Source organism: Netta rufina (assembly GCF_964035555.1).
Source record: "Netta rufina genome assembly, chromosome: 1".
Lineage (NCBI taxonomy): Eukaryota > Metazoa > Chordata > Aves > Anseriformes > Anatidae > Netta > Netta rufina.
Window position 1 is genome coordinate 90,721,360 of NC_140123.1, and position 25,430 is coordinate 90,746,789.

At 39.2% G+C, this 25,430-nt stretch overlaps 1 protein-coding gene across 1 annotated transcript in view; it reads right to left on the bottom strand.

The window, feature by feature from the left end:
* LOC311218727 (amine oxidase [flavin-containing] B-like) overlaps positions 1-25,430 on the bottom strand; it is a 53,352-nt gene that overhangs the window by 20,005 nt on the left and 7,917 nt on the right. The window contains exons 2-5 of the mRNA XM_084301548.1: positions 15,570-15,664; positions 14,451-14,588; positions 1,968-2,072; positions 834-925 (exon numbers count right to left, since the gene is read on the bottom strand). Of these exons, the coding sequence (XP_084157674.1) occupies positions 834-925; positions 1,968-2,072; positions 14,451-14,588; positions 15,570-15,664 (430 nt within the window). The remainder of the gene's footprint in view (positions 1-833; positions 926-1,967; positions 2,073-14,450; positions 14,589-15,569; positions 15,665-25,430) is intronic.

Consider the following 25,430-nt stretch of genomic DNA (forward strand, 5'->3'; position numbering starts at 1 on the left):
GCTTTTGCACAAGAGCCTCCTGTTCTTTAGCAATGCCCATGTTCCTCTCTAAAGGCTGGCTGAAACCATAAACATGCCCCCCAATACCGCTGGCAGTGTCATTCTGAGAGGGTGCTGTCAGGCTTTTGCACTAAGGTTGTGCCTGCTCCCTGCAGCAGGGTGTTTGATGCTTAGAAATTCTAACACTGTTGCTGTAGAAATCAATCTGCTTTACAGCAAGGCTGAATTCATGTTTTTTTGCTTCAGTGTGAAGAAAACCAATCAAACTGCTCTTGAATGGCAAGTAAAGAAAAATTGCTTTGATGTATACATAAAAACAGGAAGCATTCTCAGTTTCCCTGGGTGGTATATAGTGCAGCAGTTAAACAATAGAACAATGGATGTTAGAGTGATTTATTGCCATTTCAAGACAAATGTTATAGTACTTTGGAAAAATCAGCTGGTCCATTACAGAATAGATGTATGCTGTTCCATCAAAAATATAATTCAAAAACCTTCTGTAGCCAGAGCATTTTTCCTTGAATACTTAAACACATAGTAATATGTAACAGACGAAGGTATTACCCAAGTATTCAGAAGTAACCTCTCCCACAAAACCCATTTTCCTTGTATCTTTGTATTAGTCTAAAAAGTTACGGATATGTAACAGAAACTATTGCGTGTGCTGATAGGTGTTGTGTTCTACTGTAAAAATATTTTCTCATCACATTTCTTCAAAAAGCTGTATCCTAGTGGTAATTATACCTGTTTGCCAAGTAGTAATGTCTACGTGGAGTTCTAAGGTATATAAATATAAGCTTTTGTATCTACTTCCATATTAATGAGTTTCTTACTTTGTCCAGCAAATTTTGTCTATGAAATCTTGCATAGTCATTTTGTCCCATTCTTCTGCATGTGGAGCCTTCCACGGAGCTTCATTAGGAATCTAAGGTAACATAAAATAGTATTCATCAGCAAATGAATGAGTGGCATAAGAAAAAGACAACAAAATGAACAGGTTGATTTCAGGTTAAAATAAGAGGTCAGGACTGTTGTTTAGGTCTATTGTCAAAATAACCTTGATATAGTGTTTTAATATTTTTTTTTAATAACTCATTCTGAATGTGTTATTTTCATAAGAAATGGTTACCTCTTTGGGTTAGAATTAAAAGTTCAAGCAAAGAAAAAAAGGAGAGAATTAACATTAGAAGCTGAATGACTGCATGAAAGAGAAATATGCAACACAAGAGGCAGCAAACAGAATTTATGCTTTATCCTCAGTATCTGCAACACTGCAGACATAATCTCATCTTTACATGATAACTCTGCCTGCAAATTCCTGACAGGTAGTACAGTGAACTTAACAGAAGATGCTTTTAAGGATTGTTCTTTTTCATATATGTATTTTTAGGTATAAGAATAGAGAATAATTTTAGAGTTAAGAGCTACAAAGATAAAACACAGTGCTGAGGAATGGTTCTGGGTTGTTCTATAGCTCTCTTGTTCATCTGTGCCAGTAACAGCCACCTCTTTTTAAAATCTTGTAGCTCAATGGAAAATATGCACTAATGGTAACAAAAATGGTTGGTATGAATTTGAGGGTGGAGAAGGACATATTTTACAGGCCTACAAGCCTCTTAAAATGCTGCTTACTCAATTTAGCATAATGCTAAAATCACAAGCAAAAACCCTGATGCTCGTTAAAATAAAATTAAAAAAAAAAAAGAGAGAGGTAGGACTGCAGACAGGCTTAGCAGCATGGCTTTCAGAATGAGAATGCCAGGATGCCATTTATAAATGTGCTCTGACTACCAATGTATACCAAATTACATGTTTTAATACTGTTCATGGGAAGAGCTAGGCATGTTCAAGCTAGACCAGCTTTGCCTGTCTACATCCTAGTCCCATCTGCACTCTGCCCCACTGATCAGCTTCACACGGAGACAAAGCTGAGCTGAAATGGTCAGCTGCAATTCCTCCTGCCATACCTCCTTTCCCATTTCATCCATAGTCCTCCACAGGTTGTTGTAGTCCAGGTAGGCCAAAGGATTCCACAGAGGAGGAAATGCACCTTTGAAGGGGTAAGATTTACCCTACAAGATGAAAATAAATAAATAAATACATAAATAAATAAATAATAAAATACAATCACTGTACTGATAGTTTCTATGTGCGGGAAACCACACCAAATGGTTAAGTTCTGACTAGACAAAAGCAAAAATTGAATCAATACATGTAATGGCTTCTGACAGATGATGTCTGTGGGCCCACACTGAGCCACAGGAGGCTCCATCTGAACACCAGGCAGCACTTCTGTGCCGTGCAGGTCATGGAGCAATCTCCCAGGTTATCTAGGGAGGTTGTGTAATCTTGGAGATCTCCAAAAGCTGCCTGGACATGGTCCAGGGCAGCCTGCTCTGGGTGGCCCTGCTTGAGCAGGGGATGGAGTAGGTGGCCTCCCTTCCCACCTCAGCCGTTCTGGGATTGTATGTATGCAACTTAAACTTGACACACAGTTAAGTCAGTTGTGTGCAAAACCGGTAGTGCCTTGTATCTTGAAAGTTTTAAATTGGATACTTCTGGGCAATAAAACTAATATCCTGCAGGAGAGTCACTAATATCGGAGGAAAAAATGAGACAGAACAGTATTGCTCAACTGAGATGAAAAAACAGCTATTTTTTTTCCTGAAAACAAGAAACATATGTTACATATTTTCCTAATTGTTCGTGAAAAAACTTAATTGGTAATTGCATTTAGTGACTTTTTTTTTTTCTTTCAAAATCAGACCAAAGCAGCTGTGATGAGCTTTATTATACACTAAAATCATAGCTCAGAGACCTTCCTGGAACAAACTCTTTCCAGCTAACATGCACATCCCCAGCCCTATAGAAAATGTAGTATTTACTAATGATCACTATTTCTCCCATTCAACAACCATACCTCTGGCCATACATTCTCGATAATGACAGTCTGGCCAACATGAATGTCCTAATTTCATCATTATATATTTAATAGTTAGGTTTTAATACATTCAATAAATGTCGCCACTACTATCAGTCCAGAAAGTCCAGTTTAATTAAGGGCAAAAGACAACAGTTAATTTGTAAAGCTTTTTTATTTGCAAGGGATTTCCTTGGCTTACTATATGTATGGCAACATAACAGATATAAAAAATCACAATTAAATGCACATTAGCATTGTATGGCTACTCATTTCTTCACAACACATTCTGGACTCCATAAAATTGATGACCAATAAAGGCCATATTGTGTTCCATCGTTGATTTTTCAAAACTTAAATTACCTATTTAAGAGGGCACTGCATCAGTATGAACGCCAATTGGTAGAATCATTAACTTTTAATAGATATTGATACAGTGCCACACCAACTGATCACTCTGGCTTCAGAAGAAATGCTGCATCAGGATTAAATATTTGGAGCCAGGTTACAACAAACAAAAAACACTGTGTCTCATTGAAGATAAGTATACAAATACCGTTTACATGAAGAAGCATCAAGCTTGGTTTGATTTAGCCACTTAATTAATAATGTGAAAGAAGGGACAGAAAGTACATTATTCAAACCTGCAGGTGTTGCAAACACCAGAAGAGAGAGTAAAAGGATCTTGAGAGACTAAAAACTTGGTCTGGAAATAACAAAAATATACACAACCTTATAAAATGCTGACTTATAATTTTGAGGACTTCTAATTCAAAGAGAGAGAAACTTAAAAAGCAGAAATTCCAGAAATGAAACCTCGGGATAAGAGTAAGAGCAACTTAGAAACTAATTTACAAAACAAAACAAAACAAAACAAAACAAAAAAAAAAAAAAACACAGCAAGTTAGAGTAAATTAAGAAGAAGCTTTTTTTTTTTCATGTAGTCTTTGTAAGGCCATGAGACTGTTATGAAATTCTTGTAAGAAACACTAAGGTAATGAAAGTTTGGAAGAAAGCAAAGTGAAGGAACAAAGGAATTAATTCTTCAGAACATGTGAAGAAGTAGCTGCAAAACAACAATTCCATTTTGCAGTGCTTTTGAGGAGAGATTATGGTTTGTAACATGCCAAAATGTCAATTTTAAAAAAGTTTTCAATCCGCAGTTTCATAATAGTTGGATTTGATCCCCAGTCACTCTGTGAAGCAGAGGTACCAAGGCTGAAAACCTTGCATTTCCAATCTTGGAATGCACATTACAGCACATGTTCAGAAATACTGCAGAAAATGTCAGGAAAGGTTTGCTTTCATTCAATATGGAACAAAGTGTATCTATACAGCTCTTGTGCTCAGCCATATGAAAATACATCTTATTGGAGTCAAGCCTATAGATGGAGATCATGAACCGCAGCAAGTTTATCCTTCACTTGGTCCTGAAATAGACATTTTGGTACTATTACGGAATCTCTTAAAATGAAAATAATTTGAACTGAGATACATCTTCATGGTCTACTGTCAAGGGGCTTTGAAAGAGCAATAGGTCACAGACTAAATAACCTCCTACCCCAACGAGTGAAATCTGAACCATGTTGGTAATTACCAACACCAACTACCAATGAGCTTTTTTGGGCACATACAGATTTCATAGCAGCCAGACGTCAGTTTTGCTGTGCCTTGTTCTGAGCACTGGAGCTACCCTTCACACGCATACAAACCTGCATAGGTATTCCAAAGAAAGAATATATTGGTTTGGTTTTTAATACCTAACATTTCCCAGATTCAGGTTTATGAAACATGTATACTGCTGTGCCCACAAAAACCAGGACAGCATCAGAATGGGTTATTCCAATTATTGATTTTGTTCTGAGCTTCCTGCTCTGCCAGAGGCAATCCTACCTGAGTTATCCCCTCTGAGTTAACTCAAGTCTTATGAATTCCCTGTGGTGTTTTTTCATGAGTGCACGACTAAGAGACACATAAAACACATCTTTGTTTTAGTATTCTTCTATTTCACTGCATTTGAACTGCTGAAAGGGAAAACTTGGGTATGTCTCTTGTGCAGAAATCTGGGGCAACAATACTCATAAAGCACAAGAACAAATCTCAACCTGGAAAAACAAAAATAATCACTAAAGTGAGGGAGTCTCCTGTGAATGTTACATTTAAGAGCTCCTAAGACATTATGTAAGGCCTGATCCTTATTTCCTATGTAGACAAAACTCCAGGAGCTGCCAGGCAGAACTCAGTCTGAGAGTGTAAGACTACGATCTATACAGAAACAAAAAGAACACAACCAAAGAAAGACAACATATTTCTGAGTAATTTCAAAGAAAACAAAACATTTCAGCTTTGCTGATGAATTTGTACTTTTGCAGGTACAACAAGCTTTTTGATACTTAGGCAAAATTTGCCAATTTCTATCATATTGCTGGGAATAGCAGTCTCCAAAACTATTGGTGCTGCATAATCTCTAATGAAAAACAAAACATGTATATGAAAAACATGCTCAAAAATGCACAAAACATTTACTCTTCAAATGTTTTTAATACCCAAATCAGAGCAGTATATAAACCGTAATAATAACCATCCCATCTAAACATTTTGATAAAACATTCTAATGCCAATACTGTTTGTGCACTCGGTGGCATTTAATAGAAGGCATATATAGTTTTTAGAAACTGATTCATAATGCCACGTGCAATGCTTCCAAAAGCAGAACACCAGCACTGGCAGCTGGAGGTCTACCCGCTATTGCACGAGTCACTTGCTGCTTAAGAAGATTGTTGCCGCAGTATGGGCTAAAGCATGCTAAAGGAGCTGAAACAATAGGGAGCAAATTCTAGTAACCTAGCTGTCTCAGGAATAAACAAACAGGGAAATGAGGAATCCAATGTAAGATGTCACAAATATTACAATTCCTGAAAGATTTTTCTCATTTATCTGTTTTGAAGAATGTCACGTCAACGAGTGTTTGGCTTAGTTACACTAGACCCATGTAATCCAAGTGGTATGGAAATAAATTCTCTACAGACATCAGCTCTGCCTCAGGGCAAACAGACAACATAACTAGAAATGGCTTACTACTACAGAGCTGGGAAAATATACAGCATGGTAACTGAGTACCAGCAGCCCCTTGAGTATCAGCCCCAGCACCTGGGAGGTCATAGGGACGGGTCCCACACACCTCCTCCTGGGAGAGTGGGAGTGAGAGAATGGTTAGGGGAGAAAGGACATCCTCTGACAGAAAGTGTCATCAGTATCTCACTGCACATTGAGATCTCAGAAGAAAGACTGGTTTTGCAGGCACAAGACCACTTTGTGCTCCCCTAAATGTTGCGTACCCAGGCAGTATCCAAGCTGTATTCCACATCATGACTTGCAGCCCCTCATGCCAATGATCCGTGAAGTTTTTAGAGCTGAACATGAATATAGCCAGATTTCAGTGTAGGAAATAAGACCACATGATGCAATCCCTGCACCGGTGAGTGAGCACAGATACCCCCTCAGCTAAGCTCTCTAAGCCTTGGAGTAGCAGCTTCTAACTTCACCAGTATGTCAGTCTGCATGTTAATCTGTGGTTACACAGCTTCACGGGCATGTAGTGCCATCTGCTGATTCATAAGCATCACACACCTTGTTTTCTCAGCTTAAAATCCTGTCATTCATGTAAAGTGCAGAAATGGTAAGATACGAAGTCACGAGAACAAAAAAGAGAAATAGCAAGGAGTCACATCAGGCTGGAATTCAGGACCTTCTCACGCTCAGTTTGTCATCTGCTGCACCATGGAAAACTGTCCCCCCTTTTTTTTTTTTTTTTAATCCATACTATCTATAACATGTCCTTGGGGCTCAGCCTTTGATTAATCATAATTCTCAGTAAAACGTGGCAACTAGCTGGAACAAATGAAATCTCCAGCAGCTGAGACAGGTAAATAGCTTCCCGTTAGTAATAGGTAAATAGTTCCCTTCTCTGAGAAACTGTTCTGTTCATAAACTTAGCTGATTACTATGCTGGCAGGTATCACAAAAATAAAAAGATACAAAGATGAGAAAATATAAATGCAGTGCAAGAAAATCCAGATAACTAATAGTGCAAATATGCAATATTAAGACGTGCCAAAATACCCTCTAAATATATTTCAGTATTTAATTCTGGATCATCGGCTCTGGATGCCAGTGTGTTTTGTGAAATTTGATCATCAAAAGTAATTTCATTTTAAGAGTAGCATAGCCAGACACATTGGTCTGAAACATGCCTCTTGAAAAGGAAAGGAGCTAATTGGGAACAATGTATTTCCTCTGTATTATGAAGTCCATCTTCAATCTGCCACCACATAAGTCAAAAACTCGAATACGTCTTGTCTGAAAAAAGGCAGAATAAGGAAAACAAATTGCAATGAGGTATTTTAGAAAGAAAACTTGAGGTTCTGCTCTGAATTTAAAACAGAATATAATCCTTTGATCCAACCAGCTGAGAAAAAAAGTTGACTAGAACCAGACTTCTTATTTACAGATTTAAGACACACTTTTACAAAAAGTGCTCAAGTGTCTTATGAAGTACATATTTCAAAGGACTAAAGTACATATTTCAAAAGTTCTAAATGCTCTTTGAAAGTGGACCTGCACAAGACTTTCAACACCTGAATTAAACCTCCCAACAAAGTGGATAAAATCAATAGAAACCTTTCCTGAGTATTTCTAGAGTTTGTCTTTAAAAAACCACAGCTCCTTCCCCTCCCAAAAGCAGATAAGTGCACAAAAATACATAAGAATAGGAGAAAAGAGGAGTTTTATTTTGGAGAAAACAATGAAGCCAGCTCTCTGCCTGCCCACAGATAACATAACTGAGCACAAATTCTCAAAATGAGAATGCTGTAAGAATGCTGTATTTAACACAGGAGAAAATATTGGACTCACTGGTTTTGTTTCTGAGATATTCCAGGTTCTAAAATTTCTTACCTAAAAAATGAAACCTTCCATAAAATTTTACAGACATATGAAACCCAGCAGTGTCAGCCAGTTCTTTCAGTATGAAATACACATGTATTCTGTATTTCTGTAGACCTCAATCAGCTTCCCAAGGGAAACAAAAATCAGTTCTTGTAATCAAATGCAATTGAAGCTTTTCTCCCAGCAGCCTGAATTAAATAAGCTAGGTGGAAGCAGAGCTCCTTTTCCTTATCTCCTAGGAAACAGACCCTGTGGTCTGGGAGGGCTGAAACTGAGGAAGTTTCTTTGCATTCAGTTTTAATTAAGAAATGCATACTTTATTTCCAGTTCATTTTGCCTTACTGCTTTCATCCTCACGCTGCCATGAGGTCACAGCTGTCAGCCTTCCAGCCAATTTTCCTGATCAATAAACATCTCTTGTAAGACCCTTTTTTATGGTCCCCTTTGGCAGAGATTGCTTTGCAGATTTGCTGTACGTTATCTTGACCCTTTTAGGCTGCTGTAATACAAATATTAACCATTTTTAATTAGAAAAAGGCCTAATTACAAACTAAGTTATTGCAATTACTGCCAGGTGGCTGGCACAAAAAAAGGGAAAATGTCCCTTTACGTACAGGGCAGGTCCAAGAAGACCAGCCATTTCTATATTCCTGCTGATGATCGCTTTCATTCACAGCATGGAGGACATGCCTTGTGAGTCTAGCACATACTCTCACCTACCTCAGCCTAGTCAATGCTCAGATCGTCTCCTGAGGCTATCAGTGAGTGAATAATGGCATGGTGTTTTGTGACAGGAATGCCTGCATACTTATATCTATGAAAGAGTTTAAGCAGTGCAGACCCATATTCCAGCAAGTACACATGAACGTGCCAAAGCCCAGTAGTAATTTCAGTGTCTTCAAATTTACTTAGCTTCCTTTTCAAGACACTGAATGGCCAGCTTCTTCATGATTGAGATGATTCTCCCTAGTTCCCTGAGTTCTTGCTTACAAATTGTCAGGGAAAAAAGAAAAAAAAAAAAAAGATATGATGACACTTCACCTCACTTAAACTGATGGTAACTCAGTCTCTCATACTTTTTCTTCTCTGAATGCACTCTAATTAAGATACACAAAAGAAAAATGAAAGAGCTTTTATGCAGTTATTCAAAATCCATTTAAGCTGTTACAGTATGTATTATATACTATACCAAGAGATGCTTTGCAAAGAAGCAGGGCTGAAGCTTAAATAAATCATGTTGCCTAGCTTTAATGCATGTATCAGTGATATCACAGAAGAAACCTCAGTAAATTCTCTAACTTTAGATACAGCAATCACTTATCCTGCTGCTAATTAAATCCCAATACAACAGGGCCATCACATTTTTATTCATGAATGAGACCACAGCAAACTGCATTTTAATAAACACAATAGCGCTGAAAATGAATGACACCCAAGAGGGCTGTAAATTTTTTCTTCTGCATATCTTTGTAGATCAGTATGTAGCCTGCTAACATTAGAGCAGATTTGTGGTCCTAGTTAAAAGTATTGTGTGTATAAGACTAAACATTCATCTCCAGTGATATCCTGCAGACTGAGTTCACCTTAGCAATCTCCTCAGAGTTGCCAGGTTGTATTTACATGCATGAAGGTTGCGCTAACCTTGGAGAGGGCATGACATGCATTCAGATACCTCTAGCCAGTGCTGCTGGCAGAGGAACATGACGAAAGTCCATCCTCATACGAAAACTGAACTGTGGTAATGAGGGACCAGCAACTCTCTGCCAAGATCCTGTCTGCTGACTAGAGAGGGGATGTTTAATGTTTCACCCAGCATTTTGGCTTGAAAGATCTCCCTGGACATACACAGTATTTACGTCTGCCTTTCGATACTAAGGAAAAAACTAGCAGGGCTTGTATCAATTATCATCACGTGATGAATGTTCCACCTGCAATGTACTGTCCAAATAACTAGCCACCTAGCTAGCTGTTAGCACTACCTGCACTGAGAAAACACATAGACTTTCTAAAAACAATGCTGCTGTCTGGGGAAATTCCAGAAAAGATCACGGTATTACCCCATGGACAGTTGTGGTGGAAGAAAGATCTGGAAAAAACAAACGACAATGAGCATCAATGGCAGTGGGGGATCTACCACAGACTAATGATCAGATTTTGAGAAACAGGTTTTGTTGGTCTCACATAGGCAGTAAGAGGAGTCTCGTCCTTCTGTGTTGCCGAGTTTTCATGCAAGCTCTCCATCAGTGAAAATGGGATCAGAGTGTGCTCAGCTAGCATCACAGCAGGACAAAAGGCAGAGCAACCTTACTGTATATGAAGGAATCAAGCTCTAAAAAGATTAATTCAGCAATCCAGTCATACAAACAAATGTTTCTGTACACAGAGTTTTGGTAGCAGAGCAAACCACTTCCATAGTTACCTTGCTTTGCAAAGGAACCTGTGTCACATTTGATAACACAAGGTCTGTGCTTTAAAGTGCAGTAAATTTGCATAGCTATTTGGACTGCACAAAAGTGAAGTGCAATTTGGATTAACCAAGTAAATCTGTTCTCAATTAAACCTATACAATGATTTGATATGCTTTCATATTTTAACACCTCTTTCCAGAGACTTTTACATAGCAAAGGTAAAAGTTACCTGGACTGCATGAAGTTTAGTTTGGTTTTCGAAGACATTTTGGAGAGGGAAATAAAAAGTGCTCAAAAGCTGCAGATCTACCTATCTAAGGTAGGGCCTTGAATCCTCTCCTAGGTAGATAAGGAAAAATTATCTGATTTAAGGAGCATTTCATATCTGCTTACCAGTCCGGTGAGATCACTGTTAGGAGATGCTGACAACTCAGATACTTCTGCTTTTACTTCTTTAATCTGGATTTACAAACTTAACTTCAGTCATGCTATCAAAAAGCAATGGTGTTCAGACAGCAATTTGCCTACCAAATACAACTTGCAGAGCCATCCTAATTTTCTCACCGAGGCTGATGAACCAGCACTTACACAAATGAAAAGAACATACTAATCTCCTTTCAAAGACCATGAAAAAGGCCATTTAACCAGTGGAGGGAATGAAAAAAAAAAAAGGCAAGAAATATAATTTTGAGTTTCTGTGAAGATATCAAACACAACATAAGCAAGGCCAAAAATATTCTAGCAAAAGAACCTGGCATTAAAAAGGATTAAAGGGGAAGAAAATACACAACCTAATCAAGTTGGTAAAGCCTAATTAGCAGAGACCCTCCCAGAGATCAACAAAATGCACTCTTTTCATTTTGTAGTACAAAGAAGCTGCATATATTACTTGTATTAAAAAGCCTCTAAAATGAATTTAATTAACTATGAAAGGCTTGATTTTGCCTTGGGGTATATGTAAAAACAGCAGCTGATTTTACAAGATGCACTGTGTTGCCTGATAGTGTAGTTAGAGGAGAATTAATACCTTTAGGTTTCATTGCCTTTTTGGATTCAGAGAGATTTTTTTGGTCCAGAATTTAATTAAATTTGACCCTAGTCATAAAGCTTGGGTCAGCAGGTGAATTCAAATTCATGCCAGAGTGACAGACCATTATATATTTTGGAATCTGTTTTATAAGGTATGACTTAAGAGTACCGTTAGGATTTCAGGGAGCACATAAGAGTACTGTCCATATGCAGGGAAAGCAAGGGCAGGCCACATGGCTGAAAGTGAAAGACCTGCAAGGAATGGATTACAGTAACATGAAATGCAGACGTTTGAAGGTTATTACACTCATTTGGCCACACAATGATGCATATATTTACTGTATAGTGTTTGTCTTCTAATTCTTTAACTGCAATTCTTTAACTATTATAATACTTTCCCCACAGTTGTGTAAACATAGTAGCAAAAATGAAATAGATTAAAAATGAATGGAATTAGGAGATTCCAATGAGTAGCTACTGACTGTGTAGTATGTCCTCTTTCACTCCTTCTTGGCTACCAGGGAGTCTTGGCACACACTCCTCTTTCTGACCACTTCTCTCTTGCCTCCCCTCAGGAGTTCTCCCACAAGCAGCCACCACCAAAAGGTGAGACGTCTCTCCTTGGAGATTTTCAGTACTTGACTGGGCACAGTTTCAAGAAACCTGCCTAATTGTGAGGTAGACCTTGATCCAAGCCCAAGTTGGAATGGAAACCTTGAAGGTTTTCTTGTGTCTGTGTAGCCATGGTGCCAATCTCACACATACCTGCCAGGACTCTGCCAAGCTACTTGCCTATACCAAGTTATCACAGATGCCCCATCGCCCTGTTATACCTAAGGACATCACCCATGTCCTACCAGCATCTACCTGCAGGTCTCAGCACAAGCACATGGGTGTCTGTGTGAGTCCAGGCCCTCCTCATACATCCTCCAGAAACTGCTTGCAGCTATAACTCACAGATGCAGGCATCAGTCAAAGTGACAAATATCCCATACCCCAGGCTTGGATGACTTTAATGCCTCCTGGAGCAGTCTTCTCTCAACTCTGGATTTCCAGACAGGATTTGTACTGATGCATAGGTTCTCTTGACTTGAGTCCTAAGGCCTGTAAGGACACTGCTGACTCAGTCCTCAGCTGGGGATAAGCCTTAGTGCAGCAGTGCAAAGCCCTTTCTCTGCCCAACACACAGAAAAAGCCAAGGCATATCCTCCTCTGCCAGCCTGGATATATCCCCCAATGCCAGCAAGTTCTGTCAGTGCTGGGTAGAGAGGAAGGCTGAGAGCCTTGACTCACTCCAGAACTCCCAGCCCTAGGCTAAAAGGTGTCCACAGATGATGGCAAAAGGCTACGCACAACCTGACCTGCCTCTGGCAATTCATGTAATAAGACAATTGTGATCAAGCAAAAGACAGATTATCCTTGACAAGAGCCCAAACTCCTACTTTTGTGCTATTCTCTGTTTTCCTCACTCTAAAAGCCTGTTGGAAAACAAAACATCATTTCAACCAGCATGCTAATACCAGTATCCCTCCTAAAAACCTACTTCCTAGAGACCCAAAGAGGAAATGGGGTCTGAATTACAAAACTAGCAGCCATGCTTGTGCTTGCTGCTGACAACAGATGAGGCCCACAAGTCAGCTTCAGAGTTGGCAGTACCAAGTATGCTTCAGTGACTTAATGGCATGGAGCTGGGACAGGGGAGGGTCACGCTGGGTGCTAGGAAAAGGTTCTTCACCAAGAAGGTGGTCTGGCACTTGGACAGGCTCTCCAGGGAAGTTGTCACAGCACCAAGCTTGCCGCAGTTCAAGAAGTATTTGGACAATGCTCTCAGACAGGATTTGATTTTTGGGTGGTCCTATGTGGAGCCAATGATCCTTGGACTCAATGATCCTTGTGGGTCCTTTCCAACCCAGGTGATTCTGTGATTCTCTGACTTCTGGTAGTATTTTGGAAAACCCCATGCTAGGACAGCAAGGTTGTCCTAAGAGATGGTCATCCAAACTGGCCATGTCAGTTGTCTTCTATCATTAATTTTCCCTTCATGGCACAACTTCCTGCTGGAGGAGACTCTGAAGGCTAAATAGTGTGAACAAGCAGAAAAATTGTCTTTGAGGATGATACCAGAAGCACACTTAACAGAACAGTGAGGATGTACCCATCAGTTCTACCACACCAGGAGTAATTTTTGGTAGTCATCGTACCAAAGTGCTTTGAGAACATACTTCTTTTTTTTTTTTTATACATATAAAAACTGAGAGGGAAAAGTTCTTGAAAACAGGTGGTAAAACACCTTTTCTCTATCACTGTCAGTTTAAATATGTCAACATTTTCCTTAACCTTTGATCAAATACCAACTACCATCTGACAAATATTTTGCCAGTCATTGCACAATGTCTTTTCATAAGGATATAATGAAACTCAATGTTAACTTCCTCAGAACTAACATAGAAAGTATCTTTTCTATGGAAGTGCAACACTGCTCTGTAACAGAAAAGGAGGAAGAATCCACTTTTGGATAAAACATAGGATGAAGACTAAGAAAATGTAGGCTTTTTATCAGCCTTACTGTAGCTTCCTGTCCCAGACTGTTTGGATCTGCCCACACAAGAACACTGGATTGCCAGAGACATTCACTATTCCAATTGCAATGCCTTTTGCTACTCTGGACTTTAGTTTCCCCATCCACAAAACAGATTTATCCTGACATGTTTATTTCAGTCAGGATAATAGCTGCCCTTGATTTAGAAAGCCTACCCTCAGAAACTTTCAGCCTGATTCCAGATACTCTCATTTCCCAGACTTGTGAAAGGACCTTTCAGATACCTTGTGCATGTTATATGAAAGCTGGCATGTACACAACAGTCACAGTTGTACTGTTCAGAAACACTGAAGATTTTTGATAGCTTTTAACTAATAGCTCAGACTTGAACCAAAACATCAGTTACCAGGATGCATATACATCCAGATGTGCATGCATATAGTAATTTGTAGGAGTTCTTCCTTACCAGCACACTTATTTTTCTCCAAGAAACTCAGAAGATGCATACTGAAACTGGTATACTCCAATGTAGCACAGCTGGTAAATGATGAGAAAGGGGATCACTACAACTTGTCTGTCTACAGCAGCAGGCTTGAGAGCATCTTACCTTGACATGGTGTATCAGGTGCTCAACTTCATTCACTTTATATGTCTCTATTCCCAACTCCTTAGATAACCGCAGGAGACGATTCTGTGTTGGCCCCACATAGGCTCCTCCAAGGTCCACATATTTAACTTGCTTATTCTAGTTTATCACACACAACACACAAAAGGAAAAAAAAAAAAAAAAAAAAAAAAAAGATTAGAAAAATAAGCCTTTTGCAAACACCAGACAAATTAAAAGAGCATTCCAGAAGAATTACTCAATGGAAACATTCCTAGAGCATTTTGGCAAAGATTCCTCTCCCCATGGAAAACTCCATTTTCTTGTTAAGGGTTCAGGAGTGGCAATTACCAAGAATCTCAGACATGGAGCTCATAACCAGCTGTTATAAGACTGTAATGTAAAATTGGGTTATTCAACAAAAATGAGAAGACCCTGGCAGGCAGACAAAGAAAGAGTTAGAGAGGTTTGTGCAGTTCTTCCTTGGTCTCACCAGCGACTAGTTCAAACAGACTATACTGGTGAACAGCAAAGCTGAGGCTTTCTGGCAAGCAGAATGGGAAGGGATCTCCTGAGTCCAGGTAGGGCACACGGTAAAGGAGTGAAGGAGACAGGTTGGTTCTAATCACCAGCTACCTCTGCCATGCCTTTAACCAACATTGCTCCCCACAGGGTGTGTTACAGTTCAGCTTGAGTATCTTCATGGCACAGTTGGCTTTAAAGGTGTCTTTTCATAAGGATTTCACCTGAATCTCTCCCTGGGAGAGGATTCTGAAACTTAGCTAATCATGTTCTTCTTCCCAGAGGAACAGAGTGATGAATCCAGAGCCTGCAGATCACATGGGAACAGTCTGTCCCATCACTCTGCTTCTCTTTTTCTACTCTTGCTTGTACAGTATCAGGAAATTTCCCACCTGCTAGTGCTCTGGCAATTTTCCCTTAAGTAGGACCACTAGCAGGGAAGTTAAATAAATGAATGAATAAAATTATATACACTATTCACATAGCATATTTATAATATACAGATATATATCATACGTGTGCATAATTTTTCATTATACATGTGTATAGTATACACTATGTGTGTATAAATAGAGCACAAATGGGTTTGGAGATAATTACCCTTACAGTGAAAGTTCTTCCCCCAACCCTGTCATTGGCTTCCAGCAGTACCACATTCAAGCCTGACTCAGTCAGCAGTTTGGCTGCCGAGAGACCTGAAAGAAAAGAAACGATTAAAAATTGGGCTAGGAACTGGTTTCATTCCTTATCAATTTTCTCCACACATTTTTCTTTCATCTTGTTATTCCTGATGCTGAGACACCAAAAAAAGAAGCAAAGGAAATACAGGAGGGAACATCTCATTTTAGTTTTGATGGCATAAATCCTTACAATTGCAGAGAAAATATCAGTCAGGCCCTCCAGAAACGGAGTCGAGACACTATGGGAATGATGGGAACTACACAGGATGTATAACACGGAGGGAATGCAACTTGCCATCTCTCAGCTCCATAAGATCACCTCTGTCTTCCACTTCATCACAAATAAACAGTGATTTGTATCAACCAAGGTTCTCATTTTGGTCACATGTAGATGACTTTCTGGTGGGACAGCAAGAGATGCATTCTGAAAGGTAGTGTGGTCCTCTTGCACTGGTAGGATACGTTGAATAAAGTTGAGCACAGACCAGGCTAGAAGCCACACTAACACAGCATAATTTATTTATCCCTTCTGGGTCTCTGCTTCGTCACCATCAGAAGGCAATTGGTTTCCTCTTGATGTCCTAGTACATGTAGTTTTTGAGGAGGTGGAGGTAAAAGTGGAGTCAAAGGAGATTGTTCTAAGCATAAGGCAGCCACGGAAGAAACAGCAAAAGCACTGGCAGGAAAAACAGATGGGCAAAGCTAGCATGGCACAACTGAATGAAATGGCATGACGATGATACAGCCTTTATATAGCAACCCTAGATAGACTGAGTATTAATGAGAGCTACTAAAGGTGCTAGAGAACATCCTGGTGGTCAGACAGTGGCTTGGGACCAGGAGACCCAGGTCCTGTTCCCAGCACTTGCAGTGAACCAACCAAGCTAAGCTGGTTAAATCACTTAAGCTCTTCGCTTCCCCACCTGTAAAGAAAGACAATGTTGTACACCTATCTTTTTAAAGGACTTCAGCATTTTCTGGGGAAAAAAAATAAATAAAGGCAGTAGATGTTTCCATTAAAAGATTATTTTATCCTGCTTTTATTTCCAGCTTCATGAACTTATTTATCTTAGGTTTTCACAGAAGTCCTAGTGAGTAGAGAAAATCAATAATGACACTGCTATCAAGGTCTTTCCATACTTCCTTATTGAGGAAATTATATTATAAAAACATCTGGCTGAATCAGTAGTCTTGACGACCCTCACAAATATTTGAGGATGCCAAGGAAGAACAACATACAGTTAAAATAGTCATGGTGTGCAAACATGGGAAAGATCTCCTATCAACTTTTGAGAAGAGATTGGTTCTAGAAGGAAAAATAGACAACAAAACTCCTAAATAATATTGCTTACTATGCAAAGAAAGAAGTAAAAATGTTGCTTTTTAGAAAAGACAAATATTTGATCAGCCAGGACAAGACCAATAGTATTTATTAATAATTTACAGAATGAATACATAATTTGAAGGCTGCTATCAGGAAAGGCTTCTGCTGGCTTATCACGCTAACTGATATTGACTAATCAATTAATAATAGTCAGTGACCAACACTGATTAAGCAGAATAAGATTTGACTTTCTTTATGAAAATCTAATGAATAAACATATCAGTACAGCTGGGAACAGAGCAAGATTATTCCCAGGAGCTGAACAGAGAAGCATGTGAAAGGAGAGTTGGCTAGACTCAAGTGGATGTTTGCACAGGTAACTGCTGCCAAAGGCAGGGGACACAGCCACCCTCCAGCTCCTTTCCCACAGCACTAACAGAAATGCCAAACACATAACACCAGGGATAAAGGGGGAAGAAGTGAAGGCAGGGGCTCCGGAGGTCCCGATGGCACTACAAAGAACCAGATCAGACCTTGTGGCATGTGCAGGACAAGACTGAATAAGGCAAGACTGCTCTTGCAAATACATTTCAGCACAGTATCAATAGCTAGGTATCTTGCTGTTTTTCATATCTCATACATTTGTCATCCTGGTATTGCCAAGGTACAGCCACATTGCCCCTTCACTCTTTCTCATGGAGCTGGACCATAGACCCCCAAAGGGGCTGTTGGGTGTTTCTGAAGTAACAGCGAGAGGGCTGGGTGCTGCAGAGAGAGAGCTCTCAGCCACAGCGATACAAGGACAGATAAGGTGGCAGAAGAGAAAAAAAAAAAAAGCTTATTAAAATGGAGATGAATACTGGTGGACAAGCATCAGGCACGTGGCTGGGGCTCGCTCCTCAGAAATTAAGAATTGCTGTGGGAAACTCCTTACAAACTACAATCTCTTTTCTGGCCAAGAGCCAGAGGCTGGGCGAGAGGCTTCTCTCTGCTCAATACTCCAGTAACCATAAAGCATGCACCGAGCCTGTCAGGAAGTCTGGAAAAATCTGTCACACAACTGTCCTGTAGGTAAGGTCTCATCCTGAGAAGTTTAACCCTGCACATCTTTCAGATGTTTCAGTGCTGTCCCCGGCTCACCTGTCACTCTCCATCACTAGCAAGAGGAAGATTAAATTTATTTATATACTTTATATTGTCCACATTGCTAAAAAGGGATGAAACCAACCACATCTGAATGCTAAGCTTATCCGAAAATGTGACTAGTGTTGTTGTTACTCCCATTTCTTATACAATGTTTTGCCACACAGTGACACCATGCTCTCCTCCCCGGGAACATTTCTACCAAACCTGATCTGAATTGCAATGTAAGCCTGGACCACTTCTGCCACTTGGCCGAGGACAGGAATTTGGTCCAGCATCTATGGCAGGACAGCTCACAGAAGTGCAACATAACCTCATATACAGAATACATATATGGTATGTGGTTATGGTATATGGTTAAGCAGCCCCAGCTGCAGCTCCGCTCAGAGAAGCAACATGCAGGCAATTAATGCAGACAATGAAGAAGCAAGGATGCACGGTCCTATTTGAAGCCTCAGACTATGTTAAAGCAGGGAAGCCTTCGTCAGCTACCATGGCAATCCGGTATCTAAATGCTCCCACTGGAGATACTGGTAAGCGATTGCCTTCCAGAGGATGTTATAACGTAAGTTCAAGCTATGAAAATTGTTTCTCCATCACGCAGCACTTAGCATTCACGCAGATCTTACCCAGATGTAATAATCGCTAGGATTATTTCATCTCCACTTCCAACTTCTTTCTTTCCCCTCTGGTATCTCTGTGCCTACTCAGCACCCTAACTGCACCGTTGGATTAGACGGCTTCATTACCACCTCACTTCCTAACCTTCACACCTTCCTTACAGTAAGAGAGCAATTAATTTGTATTTGGTCTTTTAAATGGTAATCTTGAATTTCTGTACTGGGGCAGAATCCATACTCAGATTTGGACTGACAAGTGTGACAAGAGTCACATTTTTCCTCTGGACCTCACGAATTATGGACTGCAATGAAGTCCTAGAGTCAAACAGATCTATTTAAAAGCATTTCTAAGCACATGTTTAAAAAATGGATCCGAATCTTGTATCACTGCTGTGATTCTGCTTGGAATCAGCAAATTTACTGAAATACCTTTTAAACCTTAGCATTTCCACAAAATAAAATAAAATAAAATAAAATAAAATAAAATAAAATAAAATAAAATAAAATAAAATAAAATAAAATAAAATAAAATAAAATAAAATAAAATGAAAAGAAAAGGACAATGTCAGAAGTTGCATCTCTGATACTTCTCCAAATTACATTTGCTTTTTCCTCCATTATTTTTTTTCATAAGATGAAAAATCATCCTATGAGAGATCATATTATCTCTCTTCTAGGAACAAAGCATCTATCTTCTCTCATATACATAATCGTAAAAATCACCCACAAATTCTTAATTTTTATTCCGGGTGTGGAGACATTAAAAAAAAAAGTCTCTAAACCAATGGCATTCACTTAATACTTTCCAACATGACTGTCAGAAAGTTGTTTATTTTTATAACCTTAAAAATTTCTCTCTCCAACTAAAACTATAGGTTGAGAATGAAGAACAGCTGCCATCATATTTGTACTGTACTTGCTTGGAAAATTTGTAACGCTGATTTTGCATAGTCACCTACACAACTCACACCTGGATTTCCCTGAATTCATAAATATCGCTGACATTCCTTTCTCTTTATTTACTTATTTATTTTGGCATCAAAGGTATGTTTACACACTACTGGCCAGGGGAGTTTTAAAATTTGTAACACATACCAGACATTTGCCACTGCATACAAGCATTATCTGTACAGGTAAGCTAGAAATTTTCACCGCCTCCAGAAAAGGCAAGGAGCTGATTTTTACCTTTGTTGAGCCCCCACAACTTGGATATACATAGTGAACAAGCTCTACGCTAGCTCAGCTCGTTGTTGACAGTGTACCTACTCCTTGACAATGGGTGTTTTAACATGGGCCAAATTCTAATTTTTCCACTGTGTTTTTGCAGGTGTGCCCGCACTGCAAGTCATCCTCCAGTCCAAAGCTGAAGATATGTTTCTTTAAGTCCTCTTCTTCATGAGACCAACAGAAAACAAAAAAATAAAAAATAAAAAAATACCATAACTGATTATATATAAACTAGTAAAAGTTGAGTTCAGGGTTGCTACGGTCAATGAACTCAAGTATTTCTTAACAGAGACATTCAAAAATATTAGTCAGACCACCTTGGTCCATGGACATTCAAAATCTGCTACATTAGAAACCTCAAAATTTGCACTTGTCTTATTGATTTGAAGTCTTATTTTGAGCAGAGACACAGAAATTTTATTTTCCTAATGAAAGCAATGAGTTTCAGATCATCATGAAAACTGAAGTAGGAGCAATAGGACAGCAGGAAACAGCCTCTAGTTGCACGAGGGGTGGTTTTACTTGGATATTAGGAAGAATTTTCTTCTCAGAAAGAGTGAAAGTAGTGAGTAGACATTGGAATGGGCTGCCCAGAAAAGTGCTGGAGTTGCCATCCGTGGGGGTATTTAAGAGTACAGGATGTTTAGGGACATGGTTTCATGGTGGGCTTGGGACTGTTAGGTTCATGGTCATACTTGATGATCTTAAGGGTCCCTTCCAATCTAAATGATTCTATGATTCTAGCTGAAATGTTAACAAAAACAAACAAACAAACAAACAAACAAACAAAACATCAAATCTGTCAAAACCTCCACAAAGTTACAAAGGTAGCAACAGTGCTGTGGGATGAAATGGGAAACAACTGCTCTGCTTCTAGATGTCTTCACACAGTAACCCTTATCTACCTGGTCTGGTGTTGTATTTCTCAGGAATACATACAAAATGCACATGGCAAATAAATGAGTTTGACCAAAATGGTGCTCTGTGTCCAGTAAAACAAAACACACCTGACTATCAAAATACACCACAGAAGACATTTCAAGGAGAACCCCTTTGTTGGTGGTTAGCATAATTGCCATGTTTGACTACAGGCAATAGGAAGAAATAAAGAAGAATATGCCCTAAGCGGTTAGGGTAAATCCTGGGGGAAGAAGAGAAACACTCCTTCAACCAGAAAATCTCCTGTGTTAAGTTCCTAGCATCTAAAAATTAGATCAGTTAATGGAAAAATTCTGTTTGCTGCTGCTTAGACCTAATTACTCTAAAATTCAAATTAAAAAAAGCCTCCTTGCTTATCCTTAGGGTTCTCTGACCTCCTTTTAAGAGTTGTCCCCAATTCATCCTGTATTTTCAGTGCCATTAGCAGGACACAGTTTGCATGTCACTGCGATACTGAAGTAAAAGAAGGGATGGAGACTACAACCGGAGGAGAGACGTGTTCTTATCTGCATCCAAGCAGCCATTTTGCACCAGTGGCTTTTCTCCTTGAAACCTTCTATGGCTTCTTTATTGCATTAGTGTGTCAGAAACTGCAATTTAATAGCATTGTTTTTGTTTGTGTTGACCACTCTAATGAGCACAATCTGATTACTGCTCCGCTGCTGAGAGATTGAACCTGGCACTGGTCACCTTTAACTCCGTCACTCATCATTAGTCAGCTAAAATATTTTAATTGAAATAATGGCTTCAGACAATGTAATGCCTGTAAGGCAGTATAGGTAAAGACTGTAAGGGAAAAAAAAAAAAGACTTTGGTCCGGGTCTCGGTGAGATAAGGTGATACAGGCGTTTTTTGCAGCTTTCCTCGCCTCACAGAAAGGTCAAGGGATTTTTGCTTTTGTGAAAAATACTTTCCCTTTATAAATTCAAGGGACATGCTCAGAATCCTAATGGGAGGTCTACAGAGACAGCTAAGAGCACAATGCTTGAAACTCAGTTCACATCAGACCGACAAAGTGCTTTCAGAAACAGTGAGAATGCACAAGAGTGAGCTTTCCTTCTTCATTGCAACCTTAATCCTTAGTGCAGACAAGGTCTGCAGTATCCAGATCCCTCTAGAAGTTCTTGATGGTAATCCTTCTGAAAAGCAAAGGGCAACAAGGATAATGAGGTACCGCAACCCAACAGTACCTTTTATTAACTTAGTTTTTCTCTTCGATCACGTATGCTTTCAGGGTGAAGGTACCCTTTTCACCTCTCCAATTTGGGCTATATCTACAAAGGTGTTTTAGATATTTTACTCAATCTCATGGAAGAAAGAGACAAAATCATAGTTCAGAACCTCTGCACAAGGTAGAGCTGGGTCTCTGTAAATTGTCAACTTGGTTATTCTCAATACCTTACCTCCGTGCACTGAACAGCACAGTGAAAGGTATCAAAGCAACTCTTCTGCTGCAAGTAGTTGTAGTGTGGGGAGAGATACTCTGTCTTCCTAAGCTTTATCACTGTGTAGTAATGCTTGATAGCATTAACATGAATATCATTCACCTACAACACTGAAGATCTTAAAGCAACAGTTTCTGAAATCCCAACGAGCAAAAAAAAAAAAAGATATTATCCATCTGCCTATCTGTTTAAAACGTACATTTACTTAAAATATTTGTACACAGGACATAACATTTCTGACTAGGATACAGAACTCCATGAATAAATATAATTTACTTTTGTTAGCATTTCATTGTTGAGCTGAGGCTATGAGATTTTCCATTTGAGAGCTGGCTCTGTAACCTGTCACTGAGGTCAGAATGAGCATCCCATTGAGTTAATGCGACTTTACGTGAGCATCAATTCTAGTCCCAGCCCTCAGCTTTCTGTGATCTTTTCCTTCTGGCAGTGCTTCTAGATGATTCATATCCATAGTGCAGGGAGCTGTGTTTATTAAGTAGAGTTCTTTAACATTAAAATCATTCTATACAAACTTGTTCCAGGCATCACACCTTGGAAGTGATACAGAGCCCAGCCAGCGATGAGTGAGACAAGCCAAGTGGTAGCCCCTTGAGCTCAAACACTGCCATATGAGGACAGTTCATGGCATTTGTGTGGAAACCCAGTGCCTTTGGTGCACTTCTGCCTCAGCTCAAACACTGAAACCATATCTGTCCTGCCCTTGACCAGGAATTCTCTTAAGCTCCTGTTATATTTTTACACTCAAAGTTTTCAGTGAAATTTTAGTTTGACAAAACTGGGCACTCCAGCATTTCAAAGGATGAATATTTCTAGGATGAATAATCATATACTCAGTATTTTGTTCATATTATGGGCTATAAATATAAATATTCTGCATGTCCTTTGTTACGGCCCCAAGATATGCTGAAGAGCTCATGTCAATTGCATTATTATTATTATTATATTACTATTACTATTATTATTATCTGTAGTGCAGTATTATCTCACAATTTCAACGCCAGGACCTCCTTCAGCTTAAATCATCCCTTATCCTACTACTTTACAACTTAGGTTGCTTCTGAACACAACAGGCAGAGGAAAGAAGCAAAGCAGACGCAGATAACTGAAAGACAAGGTAGTACTACATCAAACATATCCTAGCATTAGAACAAACAAAGCTTAGCACAATGACCGGGGCATAACTCAGTCCCTTCCTGGCTGAGGCACTACAAAGATAGTTTACTAAAAGTACCCTTTTAGGTATTACTGTTACAAAAAGATATAAAAGCAAATAAAATACCAGCCAAATTTACTCTGGAGAAGACGTCTTCCTTCCATACACAGGAAAATGGGGAAAAAAAAAAAAGACTAACCTAAGTTTGGAAAATTCTGCAAAATTATGAGCAGCTGCCTCAAAAGAGAAATGCTTTTTTGTTAAATCTTGCATGTTCTCAAGCAAAGAATTCTTCTCTATTTTTTTTTCAGTCTCCTAAGGAAAAATATAAATGCTCAAAACACTTGATCAAATAGATTTGAATTTAGATGTTAAAAAAAAAAAATAAGAAAGAAAAAAACAGACTACCACTCTCATATCTTGACATTAAGGAGTAGCACATAATTTCTCACAGCTCTCAGTAGCTGGTTACTCACAGGCATCCATTTAGAGAAGGTCAAGTCACAGGGCAGATAGCAAAGCTAAGCAACTACATACTCATTCTGTGGCTGTTCATTTTACTTTATCTTTTGCTTGATCTTCAGTGAACTTCTGTCACTCAGTTGCACCTAATAATTATGGATTTATGTTTCCAGAGCATGTCCCAGTGTCAGTGTCACTTTGAAATATTCACTGTGCCATGCCCTAGCAACTCTATAGAAGCTTGTATCATCTACTTATACATAACACGTGTACAAGAAGGTACACACATGGACACACAGCCTAGATAATACTAGCCTTTACAGTTTACAAGGATTAGTGAACATTTTATCTATTTAAACAACAGAAAAATGAAGAAGAAACCCACTATTGACCAGCATCCTTGTATAAACACCATGCATGCCTGCCAGCTCTTTGCTGATATTCCAAGAGATCACTTCATTTTTTGAGGGCCAGCTCAGGATGAACTATTCCCAGGCTGAAGTAAACGACCAATTGGGCTGAGATACCAAGGGCTAAGAACACAGATGTCATCCAGAGAAGCACAAAAGACAAAAACTGAGTAAGATTTCCAAGTGACTGTCTTCCCTCCATCTCTAACTGCAGGCAAGAGAAAGCGCAAGAGCTAAGCAACTTATTCTACATCTATGCTATGACATAAAAAAATACTATCATCAGATTTGAACCATTCTGATAGAACATGTGGGGGGTGGGGGGGAAAGGTGAAGGAAGTACAGAGGTACAAAGAAGCACCCAGATAATAAAATAAAATACTTTACAACTTTTTCCTCTCCTCACCTGTGCTCATTATTTAGCATAAGTTACTGATTTAGCCTCTGGGCAATCTAGCTTCATAAATATTAATTCATATTGGAACAAAAGAGGTGACTTGCTCCAGTATTCAGTGTGTTCAAACACAGATCTGTCACTAGAGCAAACACTGCAAGTTTACACGCACACTACCCAGGTCATCAGGATGTATAGTATGAACTGGCTGTTTAATCAGCTGTTCCTGTGTGCAGTCAACCAAGAAGACTACATTTGATGTTCTAGCTTGATGGTATAATTCATATATAAAAACTAGCTGGCTGAGCAGCAGGAGGTTACAAAGGATTTTTGTTTGGTTGAGGTTTTTTTTTGCTTCTCACTCTCAGCTGAGTATATTGGTAGAAAATGTGATGAACAGTACAGACATAAACTAATAGATAGGGAGGCTTCAAATGGATTAAAACTTCATGAAACTCTTTAACCTCTCGAAGTATGAGATATCAAACAATGGTCACCATCATAAACTAATCATTGTAACTGCAAGGTGCCAGAGGCCCTAATGAACCAAGGCCAGACTCTTCCATCTGCTGCTGAGCACATAGAGTAAGCACAGCAAAGGTAAGGCAGTAAGGGCAAAGCTACATACTCACCTTGCTCAGGT